This window comes from Hippichthys cyanospilos, chromosome 2, assembly GCF_059441005.1.
Source record: "Hippichthys cyanospilos isolate Australia breed blue-spotted pipefish chromosome 2, RoL_Hcya_1.0, whole genome shotgun sequence".
Classification (NCBI taxonomy): domain Eukaryota; kingdom Metazoa; phylum Chordata; class Actinopteri; order Syngnathiformes; family Syngnathidae; genus Hippichthys; species Hippichthys cyanospilos.
In genome coordinates this window covers 9616383-9639024 of record NC_142370.1, presented here as the reverse complement: position 1 = coordinate 9639024, position 22642 = coordinate 9616383, and the positions used below count along the sequence as shown (strand labels likewise).

At 41.0% G+C, this 22642-nt stretch overlaps 1 protein-coding gene across 3 annotated transcripts in view; it reads right to left on the bottom strand.

The window, feature by feature from the left end:
* zbtb46 (zinc finger and BTB domain containing 46) overlaps window positions 1-22642 on the bottom strand; it is an 87776-nt gene that overhangs the window by 38719 nt on the left and 26415 nt on the right. For all 3 annotated transcript variants that reach the window (XM_088401536.1, XM_088401545.1, XM_088401526.1), the window contains exons 2-3: window positions 13908-14128; window positions 11592-12504 (exon numbers count right to left, since the gene is read on the bottom strand). In XM_088401536.1, coding sequence (XP_088257662.1) covers window positions 11592-12504; window positions 13908-14093 — 1099 coding nt within the window. In that variant the 5' untranslated portion in view covers window positions 14094-14128. The remainder of the gene's footprint in view (window positions 1-11591; window positions 12505-13907; window positions 14129-22642) is intronic.

The following is a 22642-nucleotide window of genomic DNA, read 5'->3' as shown; positions in this document are numbered from 1 at the left end:
TTGTCAAAAGCGATTAAATGAGGGATTAAAAAGGTGCGGAAGGGGGAAGGAGAGAAGAATAAAATGGAGGAAGGAGACTGTCCCTCAAGTGGAACACACCCACAGTTGTGTACGTGTGTATTAAAGGGATTTTTGTATATGATAATGAATCCTTTATTAATTTTCTCTGGAGATATATCGTGTAATATAGATTGGTTGCTTCTTCTTCACTCTTGACTTGTAATAAGATCAGTTGGGCATTGTGAACGGGTCACCCCCCCGGAGGCCTGCCTGCTGTGACATCAAAAGGGACAGACACCATAACACCTAGAAGTGAAGGAAAGCGTCTCCACAGCGCATTGTTTCATTCTCAACCTCGAATACACATATCAGTCGACTGGCGCCCACAGGTCTCGAAATGACTCCGCCGTATGTCCAAGAGTGTTCGCCAAGGCGCTGAGGTGCCTAGATTCCAACCCTCCACCCGAAAGGGGGCAGCAGAGGACCTGAAACAACCCAACAAGCTGACCTGGCCATGGGACCACCCCTTTTGGTGGACCAAAAGATTTTCGCAGAAACCCGAGAATGATCCAGAGATCTCTGTCTTGAACAATTGGCTTATAAACTGCATTAGACAATTTGGTATCAATATATCTTCGAAGTGTTGTTGACGCGATGAACGTGTGCATGTGTGTTTATCGTGGCTCATACTGAACGCACAGGAATCTTTCACAAAGGGATGTAAACACTACAGCATTATACAACTGGGCCCGCAATTAAAATTAAATATGAAAGCTCCATTAGTATGCATATATGTATGTATGTATGTAGAACTAACTATACATACTAATATACAAATAACCCTTTATATATATATATATATATATATATATATATATATATATATATATATATATATATATATATATATATATATGGTTTAGACATATATACATACTGTATATTCACACAGTATATCACTGTCATTGAGGTGTGTGTATGTGTGTGCATGTGTGTAAGTGTAGTATGTGAGCTCAATGGCTCAATGGAAAAGGACACACCCTTTGGCTGTAAACCTCAACATCCTGTGCAGGTTGTCCGTTTTGTCCAAACATCACACAACCTCCCCCGTTGCGCCCCTGCCACCACTCTCCCTTTCCACGTCTCCCCTTTCCAGCTGTTGTGGCGGGGGTGGAGGCCACAGAGGGAGTGGGCACAGGCGAGAGAACAAAGCCACCTTGCTTAAATAAAACCAAGCGGGGAAGAGGAACTCCAGGTTGGCTGCCACCATTTAGCCAGCAGCTACCTGTAACGTCTCTTCACACACTTCCTACTTCTTTTTGTCGCGCTGAAGTTTCCAGCTTGCGCTCAAATGGCTCTCGGTGAAAGTCGGGTACAGTGAGACCAGCTGTAGCCGCGAGGCTCGTGGCCGCAGTGTCAATTATGTGCTATCGGACCAGTGGGAGGCAAGCAAGTGACCTCGCTCACATCGCCAGAGCAGAAGCCACGGCTCGGACCTCACACTGACTTGAAAGGCAAAATCATGTGTACTTGTTAGTTTTCTTTTATCTATATCATTATTTATTTGAAATGTATCACAGGCGCATCAGAAGTTAACATGTCAGGGCTGGGCTAACCCATACACTAAAAAGGATAAAGAATGACAACAAACCATCAACTTCCTCAAATAGTTGACACCCTCCTAAAAGGCCGTATAATTGCCGATGGGTCATCCCAGAATTGAATGTCTCACCCATCCAATTTGTAATAATCTACGTTGAAATACTAAAACGTTCTGAGTAAATTTGCATATCAAGAAAAAAAATGAGAAAAAAGAATGCTTGAAAATCGTTTTGAAAAGACCAACAAATTCAGGTGTACCTTTTAAAATAGCATTTTAATGCCCAATTAACAAAGTGAATCTCAAATAAAAGAAAATTGGGGTGTAATGGTGTGATCTTTCTATATTGTTCCTTTCATGTGAGGTGTGTGTGTGTGTTCAGAGTGGAGTTTCACAAATGGGGCTTGGGGAGGGTTCTGCCGTGAATTGCGTAACCACAGAAACCAATTACCCCCCAACCCCATGCTACGCCAACAGGACATCCTGCCATGCTTCGACTTGACTGAGAAATACCAAGAGATGAGCGGGCTGAACCCGGCTTTATCTACTGCACACAAGTTCTCGCGGGTGAGCGCGTACAACGTGTGCGCGGGCCACGGCTCACTCCAGCATACACACGTGCCCGTCCCAGGTGCACACAGGGTGGGGTGTCTAATCTTTAACACCCCCGCAACCTCATTCTCTGGCATACTCTAGGGGCAGAAGGTGGGGATTGGAAGGAGGGTAGGGGTGGAATAAGGGGGGGTTGCTACCCGCCACTGTAGCGATTAAAAAAGACCATTCAGGAGGTTTATTTTTTTTCTCCCGTCCAATGTGGCTGGTTTAAAGCCATTGAATTAAAAATAGAGCACATTTGGAGAAGGCAGAACTGCGAGAGAACAAGATAGACAGCAAGAGTGTGAAAAATGGTGTGAATGTGTGTGGGGAGGAGAAGGGGCCTTTAGCTGGTAACTAACTGCCCATACTGTCCAGCAGGATGTGAGGTCATACCAGGAGGATGTCTGGTGGGCGGTGAGAAAAAAACTGGTTGCCAAGGCAATATTATATGTATTTTTCCCTTAAGCCGAAACGAGGCTCTCAATAAAAAGAATAGTGGGGGGAGAAGAGCCTGGTGCATGGGAGGTGGGGCAGGCAGGCCAGAAGAGTCAATAGGATGGGCTGAAATGATCATGTGTGTCGTGTGGGGACAAAGAGCAAATGGGGAGGGGGGGGCAGCGAGGTGTGGAACACAATGCCAGACAACAGATAAAGGAGCCACTGTGGAAAAAGTGAGAAAGCCCAACTAGGTCCTAAAAAAAAAAAAAAAAAAGACATACAGAAGAGAATAGTCCGGGGATGAAGGGGGTTGGGGTGGCGGGGCTTTATCGTGATGAGGTAGTCATCCAATGCACGCGTTGAAGAAAAGGCTGCAAATTAAGTCCACACAATCTAAAATATTAAATCTATTTTGGTTTTAATGAAGGAAGAGTGAATTAGGAAGGAAATATGAGGGTAGATTATTAAACCCAAAAAGTCACATGAAGGAAGTGAAAAAGTGGAGAGGAGATAGTGTGTGTTGTGTGTGTGTGTGTGTGTGTGTGTGGGGGGGGGGGGGGGGGGGGGTTTAAATATTAAACCTATTTCAAGTTTAATGAAGTGCAAATACTATTGGGAGCGACTTAAGTGGAATACAGAGAAGAAGGGGGCAAAAGGGGGATCTGATTCATTATTTTAAGTGTTCACCTTTCGACTGCAGCGGCTCGGGGAGACAAGGTGCAAGGCGACAGAGAGCGGCAAAGAGCAAAAGTTGACATGGAGGGTCAAACATGAGGTGAGCGGTGGGGCGCCGCTCGTCTGCGGGCCTCGGGTGAGTTCTGACGGCCTCACGGCTCCGCGCGGTGAAGGACCAAGTACCAACAAGCCAAAACCATGAAGCGTGTGCACAGTTGACGCTAAAACATTTTTGTTGGGCTCTGTGAGAAGGTGTGAGAGAATAAAGAGTGTTGTTCAGGGAAGGAGAGTCAGATAAAGATGTAGATTTTTTTTTTCTTTTTTTTTTTTTTAAGATTTGAGCTGTAATCCATGTGCAGCAGCTCGAGGGTAATAGCAAGAACAACCCACGTGTCTGAACCCTTCTCGTGTTGAGTGTCTCATTCTGGCCTTCTACCAAGTTGCTCAAATCCCCTTAAGCTCCCTCAAAGGTCATCAAATCACTTTAATATAAATAATAAATACATAAAATAATTATGATGTAGCAATGTTAGAATGTAGATAACAAATCAAGTGGGTGTGTCCTTGGGGCTGAATTAAAAGCAAGCATCGAGAAAAATGAACTTTGCAGTTGAAAAATGATTGAAAATAATGTGGAAAGCAAATCCACAAAAATACTAATAAATGCAAAATACTAATCAGGATTCGGGCAAGATACATGTAGTAGTACATTTATGTCAAAACTACATATAAACAAAATGCAAAAACATGGTTTAAACGCTTCATTTTGAAATGCCATATTTACACATATTTGCATATTTATAAATAATGCCAAGTAGTGGGTTAGGTCTGTCCTTATTTGAACCATTTTAAAAACCTTTAAAAAAGACTGGCCCTCTTACATAAACCTCTTTTGTGTCCTTGCATTTTAAATGAACAGCCTTTAATGTTTTAATGGTCAGACGTCATTTTCCGCCATGTTAGGAAATGTTGCTCTAAATTGTGAATATTGTACTGAAACTTGATTCAAAGAGCAAAATTTGCAAATCAAAGAGAAATCACAAGAATTGTCAGAAAAATCGCAACGCTGTACAAATTTTGTTTTAAAATCCTTTAACACTAATTGGTGCCTTGGAATACTCATTGTGTATACCTCCATTTGTCACTACAGCACACTAAATTTAGAGGAGGGGGGTTCGAATTACTTTTCTGACAGTCATCTCCATTGACATTTTTCAAGCATGAAATGCAAAATAAAGAAGATGGGGTGACATTTACCATCAGTTGCAGACATTTTTTTTGCTATATATAATGTGACATCTCTTAATCTGCAAATGCTTTTAATCCCAGGTCAAGCAGAAAAAGTGAGTAGCAATCTAAAAATAATTCCAGGTAAGTATTTAAAGGTTTGCCTTAGCGGGCGGAGCTGGAGGCTATTTAAAACACCCCATTTGAAATTGTCAGCTCTACTAAAAAAGCAAAAACAAAAACGGCAGAAACAAAATATACGCCAATCATCAGATTAATGGAGCCAGTCTGAAAGCACTTCAGAGATCTTGTCCTTTCTGACATGCGAGTCGCTCAAATATTTGAGTCAGCGCACAAGGTGAGCGATCATTAGACAAGCAGAGCTCATGTGTCACCGACAGGAAGTTGAGCGCATGGTAACGTCAAGTCCACGCGGCAGATGTTTGCAAGGGAAGAGGATCTAAAGAAATCAAATCCACGTTCGTGCAACATGGACATGCCACATTTGCAAACGAATGCCCCAACACAGCTTAAACTCAACCATACATTATCCGTATGTGAGGAAAATAATCCATTCAAATCCTTCGTCAGGCAATCGGCGTGTTCATACTCTTGCCAGTTGGGAAACATCAACAATGATCACAAAAGATACTGTGAGAGATACATTGAATTCATTGAAAAGGCACCAAAAGATCCGACAAACACGGTATTCGTTTGACTTCAAAATGAACCTTACCTTCCAAAATAACAAATGGGCATCAATGCCTATGACTCTTTATTCTGAAGTAGATTCCAGAAGCGCATCATGGCCTAACAACTGACTTCGCTCATCATTGACATCAACAACAATATGAATCAAGCTCAATTGCTACTATGCTACTTAAGGATGTTTGAAAAAAAGGCTTATGTTGGCCTTGGATGCAGTCTGTTTCCAGCGATTAGCCAAGAATAATGGTTAGCAGCATAAAGCAAAATTAGATGCTAGCCGCGTTAGAGGCTAGCATCAGGGAAGTACATTGCATATTCTCCTCGTGCCCACTCAGGTTTCCTGCGGGCACTCCCGCTTCCTCTCACGTTACAAAAACATGCATGGAAGGGTTATTGGACTCTCTAATTTGTCCTTATGTGTGATTGCGAGTGTGAGTGGTTGTTTGTCTTTGTGTGCCCTGCATTTGAAGAAGTCCCCTGCTCACTGCCCAAAGACAGCTGGGATAGGCACCAGTATGCCAGCGACCTGAGTGAAGAGAAGCAGCTATAGGAGATGGATGGATGGATGGATGGATGGATGGATACTTAAGTACATGATACAGCAGATAATACAGCAGTTTACGAATGGGAATATGTTTATCCCCTTTACATACCCCACGCGAAGGCAAGGTGTACAGTGACTTTTTAAAGTAGTTTCTGAAGATATCAGAAAATCTCATTTCATGCTGTGTCGGGAACAGTACATTTTTCTTTTCAAATTAAGAGCAAACAAATAGGAACGTGTAGGAACTTATTGCTAATTTATGAATGCTTTGCAATATGCTGCATGCTAACAGTGTTAGCGGTGTTACAGTAGCAGTGTTACTTTTCAAAGGCAGTATAGGTAGTACTCTCTGACGTCACGAATTTGCACATTTCTATTTTTGCCTATTGGACATTCATGCGCAATTTGAAAATTTAGATCACTCGCAACCGGGTTATTTACCAGCATAGCCCACCCTATTTGCATTGAACACGTACTTACATATTTGAATCTGACCAAAAGCTTGCACACTCACATTCACAAATCCAGAAACTGAACTACTCTACTATATTGACAAATCTCCCTTCCTAGTGTGGTTTTGTATTTTCTCTGACAGGCTCCTGTGTTCATGATACTGACACGAAAACAAAATGTTACTAAAGAGATGTGTACAGAAGTAAGCCAATGTGAGACTAAAATAGGATTCTCACGTAACAAAACAAAGTAACACATTTCACAGCACTGAAGTCTTATATAGACCGTTTTCCCAAGGGACAGCTGTACCGTCTTCACACTTCTCTGCTTTAAATAGAGTCGTCCAAGACTTTCTAATTCCCTGGATGCCCACATGCCCTTTATGTCTGATTCGGATCTCCAACTGCAGGTGACAAAATCCTTTACTTACAGAGACTTAAGACTTAAGTGGGCATAAGCCTAAACGGATCGTGTGTATTTTTGACCGGGACTCAGTATAAAGCGACACCACTTCTGTTCCAGGGAAGATTTGTTTTTTTCCCTCTTCTGTTAGAATTTGCCGGTTTCACACGACAGGACAGAAGAAGGCTCCGAAAGCCGAATCACGACTCCCCCGTTGGAAGGTCTATTTGCTCCTGAGTCAATAATGACCTCACAAAACCTGTTCAGGAAAAAAAATCTCCCACAGCCCTCCCTGAACACACAAAAACCACCTTCCTAATGTCTTACTCAACACGGATTGCTAATCATAAGCCAACTTTGAGAAATAAACACTTGTGAACAATGTTAGCTCACTGCTGCTCATGATAGTATTCTTATAAATGACACTTTCTAGATAAAAAGTCAATGGCGGCTCGTCAAAAGAAGGCGCAATGTTGCTGGGCGGCCGTATTGGATATTTTTATATTCATCTTCAACTTGAAGCCTGGGCTACATGGACAAGAACAAGTACGCTTAGAGATGCAATGAACAATAAACAAATGAATCAAATTAATCAATAATCATTTTTGCCAAAATATTTTGACAATTTTCCAAATCTTTCAAATATCAGCTACTCAACGGTACATTTTTACAATTCTTTGGTCCTCAATGAAAGCAGACTAATTATCGTGATGAATGAAAGTAAAGACAATTACAAATGACTATTTTAGTATATATAGAATAATCTAGCCAACTTCAAATATCTTTCCGAACCGCAAATGGTTACGGAGCGAATAAAGCTAGTTTTTCAAGGCGCCACTTTGGCACCACTTTGGTGGAAATGCAAGAAGATTTCTTTCTAACAAACATGTACGCTTGTTAAAACCTGTATTTATTATAATTATTACTACCAGGACAGTCATGCAAAGAGTAATATGAATGCCCCCCATTTTCCCAGCTATTCTTTGAGAGTTTCGTTTGTATTTTTCACGAGGAACGTTTAAGAAGGCGAGACTATCTTGGGTGGTGTTGATAGAGCCGAGGCAGTCAAATTTTTCCACACCAAAATTAAAACCTCGCAGTCACGCGAGAAAACGCAACCCCGACGTGTCCTCCCCAGATTGGAGGCATGAAAATAATTACACCCCGGCCCCAATAATTAATTGATTGATAAATGATAATGTGTCTCACAAGATGGAAGATGAGGGTTGAAGTCAGAAAAGACCATTTCCTCCGCTTCTCTACTTCTCTCCCCTCCCTTTCTCCCACACATGTACCATTCATTTTCTTTAACGCACCTTTTTCCGCCTGCTCGCCCTTTCCAAAGGTCCTTCCCTAAATCCCGCAGAGAGGGGGCGGAGCTTCGGATAGTGAGGACGCACTGGTAATCCGCACAATGACCCAGGTCAATTCAATTATCCTGTTTTCTTTAGCTGTGCGACGTGTGTGCCCATTTCACAGCCAACTCCCTTAATGCGCCCAGGATTAGCTTCTCTTACTTTTAATGATCTAACTATCGACGCCTTGGGCCCACAGCGCTCTTAAACCCCCACCAATACACACACACACACACACATAGACACAGCCAGGTGTTGTTGATGAATTTGTTTTTGGGCCAAGAAATTCATTAACAATTGTGAACCGAGAGAGGCTTCCTACAATGGAAAAGTGTTTTTTCAACGTGATATTAGCTTTGCTTCTTGATGCGGCTGACTGAATGTGGTTGTGTTACATCAACAAGAGCAAGAAGAGGATTGTATCATCTATCTGCATTTAACCCTGTTTCACCTCACACCTCCAAGATTTGAGATAATCATCTTAGTCCTAACACGTTAGCGCGGAGGCAAGATAATCTCCACCCCGGATGAGGAAAAGAGGTCGACTCAGCTAGTAAACTTTCCGTGCACGGCACTGGCGGAACTTTTATGTGACGTGCGCAAAGTTTCTATATGTTATTTCTCAACGGAATCTATTTTTAAAAAAGATAATAAAATCAATGCCAAAATTCAAGTAATAATTGGCCGAAACAATTTTGTGTAATCTTGCAAACTCGCGGAGCAAGAATTTAATTATGGCACTTCAAATGCCTCTAATTCCCTACAAAACAAAATGCACCAAAAAAAAAAAAAAAAAAAATACAGTACTGTACATTTCACACTATTAGCTGCACCAACATTTAACAGAGTATCTATATACAGGACACTCTGGGCTATAAGTCGCAGGTTGTAACAGCAGATATTATGGCAGAAATATTGCAGATAAAAGTTTTTTTCATTTTTGTTCATTTATTTAAAACGTTATTTTCAGACAGCAACATCATGTCTTCAAAACAGACTGAAAATGTTTAGATATAAAAGCAGCACCATATTTTCAACATTGTTAGAATACTGCACTAACACAAAGGTAACATCCCTGAGTGCGTTTACTATTGGACAGTGCCCCCTGGTGGCAGTTCGAATTCAAAATCAATATTTCGATAGTGTAAAAAAAAACTGTAAGAAAAAAATGACAACAAGGCGGAGGGTTAAAAGTGAGGAAAAAAGTAGCATCTTACAGTCTGAAATGATAAGAACATTTTCTTCTCATAAATCATTCTCTATTCGTGCTACTTAAATCCAGTTTTAAAGTTTGTGACTAGTGTTGAGAACGGTACTACATAAAAGTTAATTGCAGTGCTCGTTACTTGTTCAAAAAGTGTCTGACTAAGTTATAATAAGACTCATTACTAGGCAAATGAACTATTTTGACCACATTTAAAAAATGCTTCACCTATAATAATTTTAATGTTTGTTTTTATAAATCTTTTTTTACTGACAAGATTTAGGCCCATCCATCCACACACCCATTTTCTATAGCCGCGTATCCTCACAAGGGTTGCAGGCTTGCTGGTGCCTATCCCGGGTGACTTCATGCAGCAGGCAGGGTACACCCTCAACTGGTCGGCAGCCAATTGCAGCAGATTTAAGCCAATAATTGATTTTCTCTACATTCTCATCACTTCCCGTCAATGAAATTCATCAAACATGTTAGGATGGACAGATGAAATTTTCAAGTTCGCTCTCATACCATGCCATTAGTTCAAATGGTGCTATTACAAATACTGCGAAGTTCTTTGAAAAAGCATGTCAGCCTGTACTTATTTGTAGCCTTTTGTAGATGTTTTGACCTGGAAATTTTCTGCAAATCAGAGAGGGTTTTTAAGAAAATCAAAAAGGTCGAAGCGATATGTTGAATGAAGTCACAGTTTTTGACCTAACCACAAACCAGAAGTGTATGTGTGTGCGCGCGCGCATGAATGTGCTCATGTCTCTGCTTTTTATCAATCTTTCATCCGCGGAAAAAATAAAAATGAAAAAGTAGGTCTCCTAACAGTGATAGCGCGTGACTTACATCACAAGAAGTAGTTAGTGGTCATCAGTCGCTGCATACAGCTAGCAATCATAGAAAAGAATATATTTATGTTGGGAATTTACAGTCAAAGCTTGTTTGTTGTCTCGGCAAAGCAAAATTTGACAAAGATATAGAATCTGGAGCAGCATTCATGATACATGCGAGTTACCGTGTACAATGTTGCTGCACTTTACACGCCAGGCACCTTTTAGTATGTCCCTGCCTTCGCACGTCAAGTCTGCCACCAGGTAGGCAGTGATTTCTTTTTAGCTTTAGTTTCCAACTGTCATTTTTAGGAGAAATTTTCACACTATAATCCACACGAAGGATAAAAGGTTTGCCAAAGGGGGGTTTCAAAGGTGTGGTATGTAGCCTAAACACACAGTGAAAAAAGTACACGCAGGAGCTTTGAAAGTAGGGCTAGGAGCAGTGTGGTTCTGGTTGAGCAGATATTAAGACCTACTTTGGGGACCTACAACAACTTCCTCATTCACAACAGAATGTAAAACAGTTCCCTGTCGTGTAAACAAAATGCAACGTAAATGTGTTGTGTTGAAGGAACATCAAAAGGTGAGCCGAACGATGGCGCGTTTTGGGACCGAAATTGCGATCTTAGACAATGTGATTTTGAGATCCTCAAAATCCTTTTTTTTTTTTAAGTGCTACTATCCCCCAAGTTTACCAATCACCCACATACAATTGTGGACAGGTTGCAAAGATCAGCTCTGAACTGGTTTGAAAAGAAAAAAAAAAGCATTGCATGTACATCATGTAAGTTGTCGCTAAGCATGCTAACGGCTAATGTGAAATGCAGAGTCGAGAAAGACCCGAATGAAGTGCTTATGAGTGCAGTAGATTCTCCGTAAGAAGTCTGGCTAGAACCAGAGAGCCAGTAGCCATGAACACAAAATTTGTATCGCAGTTAATACGTACATTGACGTAAGATAAGACAATGGGTAAATTCTAAATTAAACACCGGCACCAACAGCTGAAGCATGTATATTAAGTAATATCTGAACAGTGGTACCACAAGGCACAAAAGTCCCAGTTTACGAAAAACTCGAAACATTGGAAGAATTTTTCGACATAAAAAAATTCAAGACACGAAAATGTAAATAATTAGCGCAAATTGGTGCGTTTTGGTTAATGTCACTTTACTTCATATTGTTTTCTGCAGTTTAGATCATACTTTTTTGTTTTCTGCCCTTTGTTCTCTTCACTGCGAATGATTTTTGGGTGTTGACTCACTCAAAAGGTAATTCTACATTTTGGTTCATTTGTTTTGCTTGGCACAAGATAGTTTACATAAGAAACTGGACTCAAGCTACGAAAGAAAATCACGATAGGAAAGCCCTCCCGTAACTAAATAGTTTAGTATCACTGTACTATTTCGTTGAGAGATTTATACAATATATCTCAAAGTTGCAATAATTGTATTTTTCGACCAACATCTCTGAGATCAACATCTCCGAAAAGAATTCCAAATGATTTTTTCCTAAACTCGTTCAGCCCTAAAGGAAAGCGGGGTAGGGTTCCTACCTGGGATATCCTGTCCATTGTAGTTCCAGCCAGCCACCGTCAGCATGGAGGGAAGCGGAGACCCAGGCCGACTGTCCCTGTCCCGCTCCCTTTCCCGGTCTCGGTCCAAGTTCCGCTCGGCCTGCTGGGTTATATGTCTGACAGTGTCCTTGTTCTTCCTGTTCTTCCTCCGTCCCGATCCCGACAACGGCTGCCAGGACCCCTCGCCACCTGCGCTCGGGCCCCCTGTCACGGGATCCCTTTGGCTCTGGCCTGTACCCCTGGGGGTGTCCCGGGGATGTGAGGAAGAGGCGGGGGACACCTGCTCCTCTTTGACACTGACAGGCCGGTAGTCATGTGGCCAAGCGGGCTGGGAGTCGTGACAAGCTTCCTCCTGGCTCTCGTGGCTCTTTGGGGGTTCTTGGTCTTCCTTGCCATACGTGCTGCCTCCCTCGTGGCAGCTGGCGATGGCAGAATCCCCGGAGGAGTTGGCGGGGCTGGTGCGGCGAGCCAGCCAGGGGGAAGTGCTGCGCCCAGACATGATAGATGCGAGGGCTTCCGACGCCATTCCGACGATGCCGCCTCCTCCCAAACCCGCTCCGGCGACTCCTCCGGCTCCGGGGATGCCGACGCCCCCTCCGCCGCCGCCTATACCGGCCGTGACCACGGCTCCCAGTTCAAAGTCGGCCAGTTCGTCGGCCATCTCGGAGCGGATGCTGATGTCGAGAGCGGCTTTGATGAAGCTGTGGCAGGCTTGGACGATGTCGGTCATCTGCAGGTAGCTGGCCGCCGACATGACCTCAATCACGTTCTTACTCGTCAGGGCGAGGTGAGCAGAGTACATGAAGTCCAAGATGGCTTTGAAGCCTGTCGCCGTCACAATGTCCAGGTGAGTGACTGTAGTCTGATGGTGAGGCTCAGAACCTTTTTTCACCTGCGGCGTGAAGAGAAGCGGTGTATTTAGCACTTTCACTGAGTCCAAGTCAAGTTTGAGTCCTAAAAGCCCGGGTTCAAGTCAAGTATAAGTCAAAAAAGTCAGGAATCGACACCCGCAAATGTGTTCAACTTTACACTGTGCAAGTTTTACGCGGTCGCACTCCTCAAGTACATACATGTTTTAATTGGTACATACATAAATGACACAAAATTCATGCATTGATTTCTATGAAGCGTTCAGTGAAATAAGACATTCCAAGGAAATGGAACAACATCAAGTCGCACGCCAACGCCATATGGCAAAATAAACACCAGATTAGTAGCTTTTATTTTGAAGTTGGCTTTTGTAGCTGTGGTTGCGGACTGGCTAACTTGAGTCGTTGCGACTCCGTTTTTATTGCTATCACAGCGCTTGCCAACATCAACCTACCAACTTTAAACGAATAACATACTCATCCGCTGATTAAAGCCGCTACGAAACTGCTAGTCATGGTAACTGCTAGTCATGGTAACTGCTAGTCTATCATACCGTCATGGTATGATACGCCACAAAGCTCCAGTGTTAGCTTTAACCGTTAACTTTGTGCATTCCGACGCAGTTGAATATTTCAAACTGAGACCACAAAACAACCAAAGAAACACGGCGTTGTTTACATCGAATGCTGCCTGCTCAGGCCGAGAGGAAAGGATTATCAAGTAGTAGACCTTTTTGCCCACCTTGCTTATGGGAAGAACTTGAAAATAAAAGCGGACCAAGGTCACTCCTTTCCTACATTACTTTAAATCGTACATTTTATTTTGAAGCATCGGATGGTTTTCGCGCAATGTTTGGCTGTTTTATGATTAAACATTGGCTTGACAACAGGCAGCGCATTCTCCATTTGTCTCATTATAATTCTGGGCTAACAAGAGTTAAAAAAATAAAAAAATATCCACACAAGTGAGTAACAAAGCCCAGATGCTTATTTTCATTCCTACAGTGTTTACTAAACGTTTTAATCACTTAACATTGATTGGTGATATCAACGCAATAGAGGAGATATTCATTTATTATATTTTGGTGCTGAGCTTGCACCGGTTATCGGGATGCCCCCAACCCAATGTTAGCCAAGATGACTGAAAGAAGAAGGTTGCGTGCTTTGGCGGTCGTCTTCAGGTTAACCAATCAGATGACGATTTTGATATTCTGAAAAACGATTTCAAGTTTCTTGTGAAGGACGACGTTCGTTTTCAGGAAGAAAACACTCACTTGACTCAGTCAAGTCGGAACAAATATTTTGCAAGTCCAATGGCCAAGAAAACAATGAGCCAAGTCTGAGACAGCAAAAAAGTGGAGTACTACTGTCCTGACATAGAAGTTGCTTGTCCTGTCACGACTTCTACTGGCGCTTGGAAGCTCACCTGGCAGTAAAGAGTCTTGAAATAGCGGGAGGAGCCGAGGAGGACGTTCTTGTGGGCCTTGAAGATCTTTCCATCCACGATGACACAGGCGTCACAGAGGATGCCGTGTTGCCGCTGCTCGTTGAGCTCTCGGAGGAGCTGACGGTAGTGAGAGGAGATCTCCATGTCCTCCTTCCTGTTGTTCATCTGGCTAGCTGAACGAAAGCCTCTCTTCCACAATTCTAACATAGAACAAAGAAGAAATATGGCTTAGAAAAAAAAAAAAAACCAATAGCTTTTTTCATTGTTTTATTATTGCAAACTCATAACAGTACTAATAGCCAACATTATGCAATTTGGTAACTCGCTGTAATAAATCATGTTTTCTTTGAGCTGGAGAAAAATAACGATTAAAACAATAAAAAAATGAAAAGGGCAAAACTGCAAAAAAAAAAAAATCTCATTTTACACTCTAAGTGGTGATTAATTGATCTGTTTGGTCAGAATGTGAGTGCAATGGAAAATCATGAAAAACAAAAATACAGTCAGTAACACATACTTGCACACAAGACAACTGACCCTTGCACAAATGCAAACTCGCTGCGACTGAAATCGTTCATTATATTCTATGTGTGTGTGATTGTAATTTTTTTTTTTTTAATATATATATATAAATTCACGAGTGTTTGTGAAACTGTTGGCTCCATTTGAGCTTGTACAAATGATGACAGATACTCTTCACGTGTCGCTTTTAGTGCAGGCACATTGAGAGGGAAGGCATGGCTCAGAAGAAGAACAGCATTTTTCCCTGTGAAGATGTTCAAGGTTCAAATCCCCATCAATGTGACCACATCAAAGTGTCCTTGTGCAAGACACTGCAACTCCCAGTTGCTCCTGATGCTGTGTCATCAGTAGGTAAATTTTACGGAAAATATGACTGTTCTCTTAACAGACGAGTCAAATTTATGCAAATCCAAAAGATTGTTCAACGAACATAAGATTATAAAACATTTCAACAAAGTTAAAAGTCTGTATTTATTTTGAAACATGTCTTTTCCTTAAATTGAATATCATCACCAAACATTCATTCTCAGCCTCTTAACTACTAGAAATCAGTATCAATTGTGAATAGAAAACATCGGTCTATGTTGAGAATATTTGCAAACCCCTCATACGTACTGTACTGTATTACTTCGGCTTGGCAACGGCTGTTTGGACCGCGCTTTGTACCCAGAAACGTAATGTTATTTTTAACGCTTACGTTGTTACATGGCATCGTTGATTGGCTGTAGCATCCGCAACGGTGTATGAAATGAAACATAGAGAATGAAACGAGAAAATATGAGCTATGGGTAATCTCCTCCTGAGACCCAGGCAATGCTTTTGTGTCCACTGTAGTGGACGTTTGTTTTTGACCTCTATCTTTAGACTTGTTGGAGCTACCCTATTGTCTTAGTGTGCTGTGTAGAGGAGATCCTGGCCTTTCTAACGATGTCTTGTTTGTTTTGGTGGGATGCAATTCATTTTTCAGTCTCGCAGAGCCCCAATTTGACTTCTTTATTCCGTAATTCAAAGGATTAGATGTGCAGCTATTGCCCCAATTTTGCTTCTAGACCCAAATTTAAAAATTGGTGGGTCGAAACAACTACATCATTAAACAACCTGGACAGTGTTTCAATTGTACTCCAAGGAGGGGAAAAATAAAGTATATTTAGCAAAAAAAAAAAAAAAAAAGACACACCAGGCTTAGGATCTCTGAAAAACAACTGTGACATAAAGACAATGACATCAAGAGGAGCCAAATCTCAACTGCACGAGTTTGATGTCTAAAAACAGCCCAGCAATAAATCCACAGAAATCTCTGTTTAAACAATGTCTGACAAGTTGACTTGAGAGTGTGTGTGTGTGTGTTGGAGAATAAAGGTGTGTGTGTGCTGGCTCATTAGATTTGACAGCATGTTCACTAAAGAGTTGAGAAGCAGAAAAAAAAAAACATTTAGGGCGGACCACCAAGAGTCACCACAGGCGTGAAATTTAGCATTAAAATCAATAAACACGGCCTGGCTTTCAGCCTAAGACAAAACTTTCTTGAACTTTCACCTCAAAGCTTATGAGGGGTGTACGTTTTCCCAGACGGAAACAAAGAATGGCCCATTCATGACCATTGGAAGAGCGACACGTGCACGCGTTGAGGAAGCATGAAGTCATCCGGATTCGACTTTTTTGGATTATCAATTATTATCAATTATCAAATGTTAACATTTGTCATTTCATTTTCATTTTAAACCTCTTCGAGAAATCAGCCCTGCTAGTATCGACACCGTCACAAATACTGATACCCCTTCAAGAAAAACCCTCATAATTTTCAAATCTAGTTGTTTTGGAAAGATAACGTTAAAAAAAGCTGAGTTTTTTTTTTTTTTTTTAATTTGATGCCAATAATTTCTCTTTTATTGAGAATGAGTAATATTATTGGCATCATTGACTACCAATAGTCGATATCAGCCCTGACAAAACATATCGGTCTATCTGATATGAACGTTTTTAAATGTATTATAATGTGGTTTCAAGAATATCAAAAAATATTAGCAAGTTTGTTCTAATGTATTTGCAAGTATGCTCGAGTGTATTTGCAAGACGCTTTAATGAGTTTAAAAATATTTACACCGCATTGGCAGCTTCACGCTTCCATAATTGCACAAATAAACACATACAGATGAGATTTTTTGGGGGGTTGTATTCACAAATGCTCATCCATTGTCAAGGTTTTTTTCTTTCTTCCGCGCACAAAAGTCATTTCAAGCTGGCGTACAAAGAGATGCAGGTGATAACAAAAGCTCGGGGGACGAGGAAATCGACAAAGGGAGATGAGCGTGTCGCCGCTCTATTCGAAACCTTGAAGAACGCGGGGGCAAAATCGAGTCCCGAACATGAGGACGGAACGCTTAAGCCGCGCAGTTGCGGCCGCCTTTCCGGCTCTGGCCTGAGCCGGGACCAAATGGCGGGGAAGGGGAAGGCGAGTGTTAGCAAACGCAGCGGTGATTTGTTTTGGGGACGCCACAGCTGTCAGCTCTTGTGGGCCGCTCGCAGAGATGACAGCTCGCCTGGGCCAAGGTGACAGCAACGTTTGCTCCGGGGCCGGCACACTTCAGGTCACGTTTAGCAAAGCTCTGCTCAACCTGATGGCTTGTAGGATCACATAAATCCTCCGCCGCTCCCACGTCCGCTCGGACAAGCGCGTCTCCTGTGAGCGGCGCGGGACCAAGGCAAAAAAAAAAAAAATGTTTGATCAATTTTCTGCTAGTTTCTAACCCTTTTATTGAGGTCGTTGTTGATTTCACGCGATGAAGAGTGAAGACAAAAAAGCGGAAGGAGATATTATGGAACCACGTGGAGTACTTTGGCATCATCTACACATATAAGAGAATGATTTTAGACATGTGGAATCCTGTGGAGAAAAATTGAAAGGGATGAAAACTCTGATTTGGGAAAAGCAGTTGTAGTGATGAGGTAAACGATTTAATGTTGGAAGTTTGAATTGGTCAAAAAGTGGGGAAATTGGTGTTTAGTTTTGAAGATTTGAGAAAATTACTGTCATTGGATCAGATGAAACACTTAAAGAATATATGGTTGGAATAGGTGGAAAAAATGTGATCAAAAATTACAGAAACAAAATCAAAAACAATAACATTTTATGCTTTCATTTTGAAATTTTGAACAAAAAGATGAATTTAATTTATCGGACAATTTAAATTTGAAAAGTGAGAGTTCGTCAAAAATGGTGAAATTGCAGTATTTTTTTTTTTTGGTTTTATATAGAAATGTAGGGAAAATATTTGTTATCGGTAGTAGATGAACAATTTAATGTTGGAATGATTTTAACAGGTAATAAAAAATCATAAGATAAAAAAGAATGGAATTTGAAAATATTTTGTTGTAGGAATGAGCTGAAATGGTATGCATCTATCCAAAAGCAAAAGTATTGTGATACAGAATGTTAAATGTGTCACACATCGAAGAACGGCGATCTTATTGGTTTAAAATGTAGAATATTTTTAAAAGTGTGAATTTTTGCAGCGACAAAACATAATCTGAAAAGCGTGAATTGTTATCATGTGTTTGCTTTGGGAAGGCGAGACTTGGTAAAGAAATATAGAAGTAGTTGAAGGACGAAAAACAGTGGAAGAAGAAAAATAATAAAGTGAATTGTTGGTGGAAATTATGCATTTTTTTCTGTAAGGATCGTGGGGACGTTGAAAATTGATCGCACGATGAAGCGACTGAGCTAAACATTCCGAATTTTGAATGACATTTGTTTTTATTCTCCCTAGAAAATAAATAGACATTTTTGGGATGAAATCATTGCAATGTGGGAAAACTGTGAAAATTAATAATGAGAGAAATTCCATGGAAGCGTGAAATTCCAAGAAAGTCAATCGCGAAATACTGCAGAAGAAAAAGACGAATAATAATAACCAAAATAAAGGTAGAATAACATACTGAATTGTAACTATATTCAAAACGAGATGTTTTTCTGTGTGTTTTTCCGCAGGCTGACGCATTGCTGAGAAAAATAATCTGTTGCTGTTCCAACCTTGAGATATTCTTTTCTTTGGGTGTGGGAATGATGGACATGTTGAGAGTCTTCTCCAATCACCTTTGCAAACAAACTCAGTTTAGACTTTAAAGACGTGGCTTCCTTTCTTCTGCTTCTCAGGGACACTTGCATTCAACGTTGTAAAGCCAGCCTACTTTCTATAAGATAAAAACGCTCTATTGCCACACACAACGCTCCAAAGGTCCTTCATTCACCAAAACACTCCGCTAATTATTTTTTTTTCTGTAGCTCGAGAAATACAGTGTCAATCTGCGGCACGGGCGTCTTAGAGGAACCTGAAAAGTCATAATACAGAAAGACCAGTAAAGATTTCAATCCGGCATCTTTCCATTTCAAAAAGGTGAATGCGAATGTTAGCAAACTGCCATGATAAACGGCAAGCAAGATGTTGAGAAACTAAGACAACAAAGCGCATGCTTTCAAAATGGCTCTTTTGGGGGTGGTCCTTCTGTTAGAATAAGATACCTGCAGATATTCATAAGTATGGCAATATAACTGATGCTTGTTATCAGTACTCGGACAGTTCTATAATCTGATCTGATCCAGTCAATGACTTTTTTTGTTTCATCTCCATCCTGAAGTGTAACACAGGAATCCAAACGAAATAATCATCGCAACATAAATAAATCATTAAAAGGTTGCCTTGACTAAAAGAAAGAAATGAAATGAAAAAAAGCTCATTAGTGGGTGGGTACAAGTAGCAGTGAAGCACGTGAGGGGGGAAAATGTTCGCTTAATCGCATATTGGTCCAAAAGATTCTGAGTATGGCGTTATTCAGAGCGAAGGAACTTTTGAAAGAGTGCATTTTGACCTCTAAACTCTCCGCACGCCTAATTGGCTTGTTGCTTTTCAGCATGTTCGGATCCCTCTAGTCATTTTTCCAGAATCATCCACTTCTTTCCTTAGACCAGCTGTGCCCAAACAACGGCCTGGGGGGCATTTGCGTCCAGCCGTCCATTTTTAAGCGCTCCGCCACAAATAATGAAAATAACATCTGCTACTAATAACAATGTTTCGTGCGCTGTATAGCTTTACTAAGTATGTCAAGATTACCTATTTATGACAAAACTAGAAACAGCATTTCTTAGCAGCATTTTATGACACTCTCAAACCAAAAATGGAGCTCAAAACCCTACTTTGAAACCATAATCTTCGCTTAATGCCCTAATTTGAAACCGTAACACTGGTTAAATACTCTACATTGAAACCTCAACCATAGTTTCAAACCCTACGTTGAAAACAATTCTAATCCCCCACCCCAAACGGTCCAAATTGTGCGATGACTGATTCCCAAGTAACTGCTGTTAAAATGCTCCCGTTTTGGTTCTGAATACAGAAATGGCTTCATTGACCGATTTTGGTTTTCTTGAGCAATGAACATCTAAAAGTCTCCAGCATCTTCCTATTTGCTCCGTGGCCCAGAAAGAAAAACCTTCACGCCCCTGTATTCATTGAAGGAAGAAAATAGACAAAACTATTTTCCTCTTTCCATGAATTTTCTTCAGAAGACACAAGAAGGTTGACGGGGGGTTTCATTCCAGCGAAGCTGCCACCGGAGCTCCGAGACTCTGTCATCCTTCGGACTCCAAATCAGAAGTGACTGCCTTCCTTCAGCCCTGCCGCGGCGCTGGCATACACAAACGCACACAAACGAGGAGCCCCTTGCTCGAAAGTCGCACCCGCGCATCGCTCCCGTCTTCAAATACGCAAGCGCGTGTGAGCGCTAAAACGCACACGCTTAGACGAGGCATCGCGGCGTCACGGCCGCTTTGCGGCGGTCACATCACGGCAAAGTCACTCCGGGCCCCGGCCGGACCACTAAAGAGATGAGACGTGTGATCGAGTGAGAGGACGGGGCTTCGTCCTCCTTGCGCGTGTCTTTCCATTCAATTTGTCGCTCCAAGGCTGTCCTCGGCTTCCTTGACCTCAGACCAATACAATTGACCTTGGGGACCAAACACGCAGGCAAACTTTGTTTACGTGAGCTTTCCCTCAGATGACTTCCTCTTTAAAAGTCTGGGTGGAAACGTTCCACAAAAAAACAGAGCCAGCCTGAGGTGTGGTAAGGCACCCCTTTCCATTTACGATTTACGTACGATTCTGAATGAAACTGGATAGCAGTGTTTTCACTAAAGATGTTCGATACCACTTTTTTTTTTCAAGGCTGACACCAGTACGAGTTTTGGACTATTTTATAGACACGGATACGATACCAAAGATTGGTATGCCTGGTATTTTTGATTATAGGTTGAAGTAGAAGTTTTTCGTGGAGATGGTACAAGTACAGTGTTCCCTCACTCCATCTTTTGTAATCCAATCCTGCCCTCAAAATAATTGACAGGGGGTTTATGCATGAAAAAAGATTGAGAACCACTGCTTTAGATTAATGAGGTTGAAAAATATATTTTTTTTTCATGGATTGTTTTTCTTCAAAAGTGCTTTATTTCAAACGGACTGTGGAGAAAATGTACAAACATATTCATTATGATCTCATTGCTGGTATTGGTTGTCAAAAAATAGGAAATGGGAATATTGTTGATTTTCTAAAGTAAAACCTGGTATTTTTCTTATTTTGATTAAATAAAAAGATTATCAATTTGCATTTATGAGTGATTACAGAGATCTGATGATGTTAATATATTATTAAATTATATAATACCCGATAATATATATTATAATTATTGTCTATGTCTAACTGTTCAGTTAGTTGGGTTTCTGTAGAATCAGAGAGTGTCCTTGATGAGGGCGGGCAGAGACATTTTTGAGTTAAAAAAAAAAAAAAGACTTAAAACATGCCATTGTGTCTGATTTATGAAACTAAAATCTTTCAAATTTAATTTGTATTGGTCCACAAAAAAAAAAAAAATCAGCATACAGTGTCCTCTTTTGGGTCTTTGAAGAGTTATCAAATAGAAATAACTAAATTATTAATAAATATTTGTCCACAAATAATAATCAACATAAAGTGTCAGACCAGTTCTCAAAAATATATATATAAATAAATATTTGTCCACAGAAAAATGTTAAACATAAAGCGTCTTCTTTTGCGGTTACAGTACAAATGTGTTCACACAAGAAAAATCATGAACTTATAGATAAATACTTGTCCACAAAAAATAATCAACATAAAATGCCAGACCTGTTTTGAAAAAGAAATAATTACGAATAAATATTTCTCCTCTTCTCTTAAAGTGTCCTCTTTTGAGGTCATAGTTCACAAAAATAAATCATTAACCTAAAAGATAACAAGAAGTGGCAAGTTGGGTCGAACCATTCTAGGATGGGGGAGAATCTGGCTTTTTAAAATAATAACCTAGTGAACAAGAATTTGTTTTATAAACTTTTATTTTCCTGAAACATTTGATTAATTCAATAATTATTTTTCAAGTATTTTGCACATTTGTTTGTTTGATTGAAAAACTCGAGTACCCCCCGGAGTTCCTTCAAGTACCCCCATTTGAGAACCACTGATCTAAACAATCCAAACAATAATTTCTCTGAAAAGTCTGGACTCATTTGAGAATTTTTTGATTCGTTGCTGTACCTCTAAAAAAAAAAATGTGTCAACCGTCGCGAGAACTCCTCTAAATTTGTCTCGATTGCTCAAAATGTGACATTTGATGTTTAAATTTGCGTTTGCTTCCTCCTCTTGACCGTCATTTTTGAAAAGCAAAATAAAAAGAACACATTTCAAGTGAAGATCATTGGCTGTTTCTTCGCAGCCCTGAGAGCTGACTCGCTCTCCTTTCACGACGCGAGTACAGTTGAAAGGACACCGCCAAAAGCAAGCGCGAAAACCGAGCAGGACATGAAGAATCCAAAGAAAGAACGGGTAGATGAGGTGAAAGGGCGATGAGCGATAGACAGCGAGCGAACGGCAGGAAGGAGGAGGAAAATGAGTCAGGCAGCCAATATTTTTAAACAGCTTTGCTTGCACTCAACTGGGCATCAAGGCCATTATCCCGAGGTTAATCCCCAATCCGACGGAGCTGGCAGCCTTACGGGACAAGCCGGCCCGCTCGCCCATCAACAAGGAAGCGAACCAAAAGGACACGCACACAACCCCTGTCATAGACAGGTACGCCAGAAACATAAAAACACAAAATGAAGGGAGACTTTTCTTGTTTTCAAACTGCA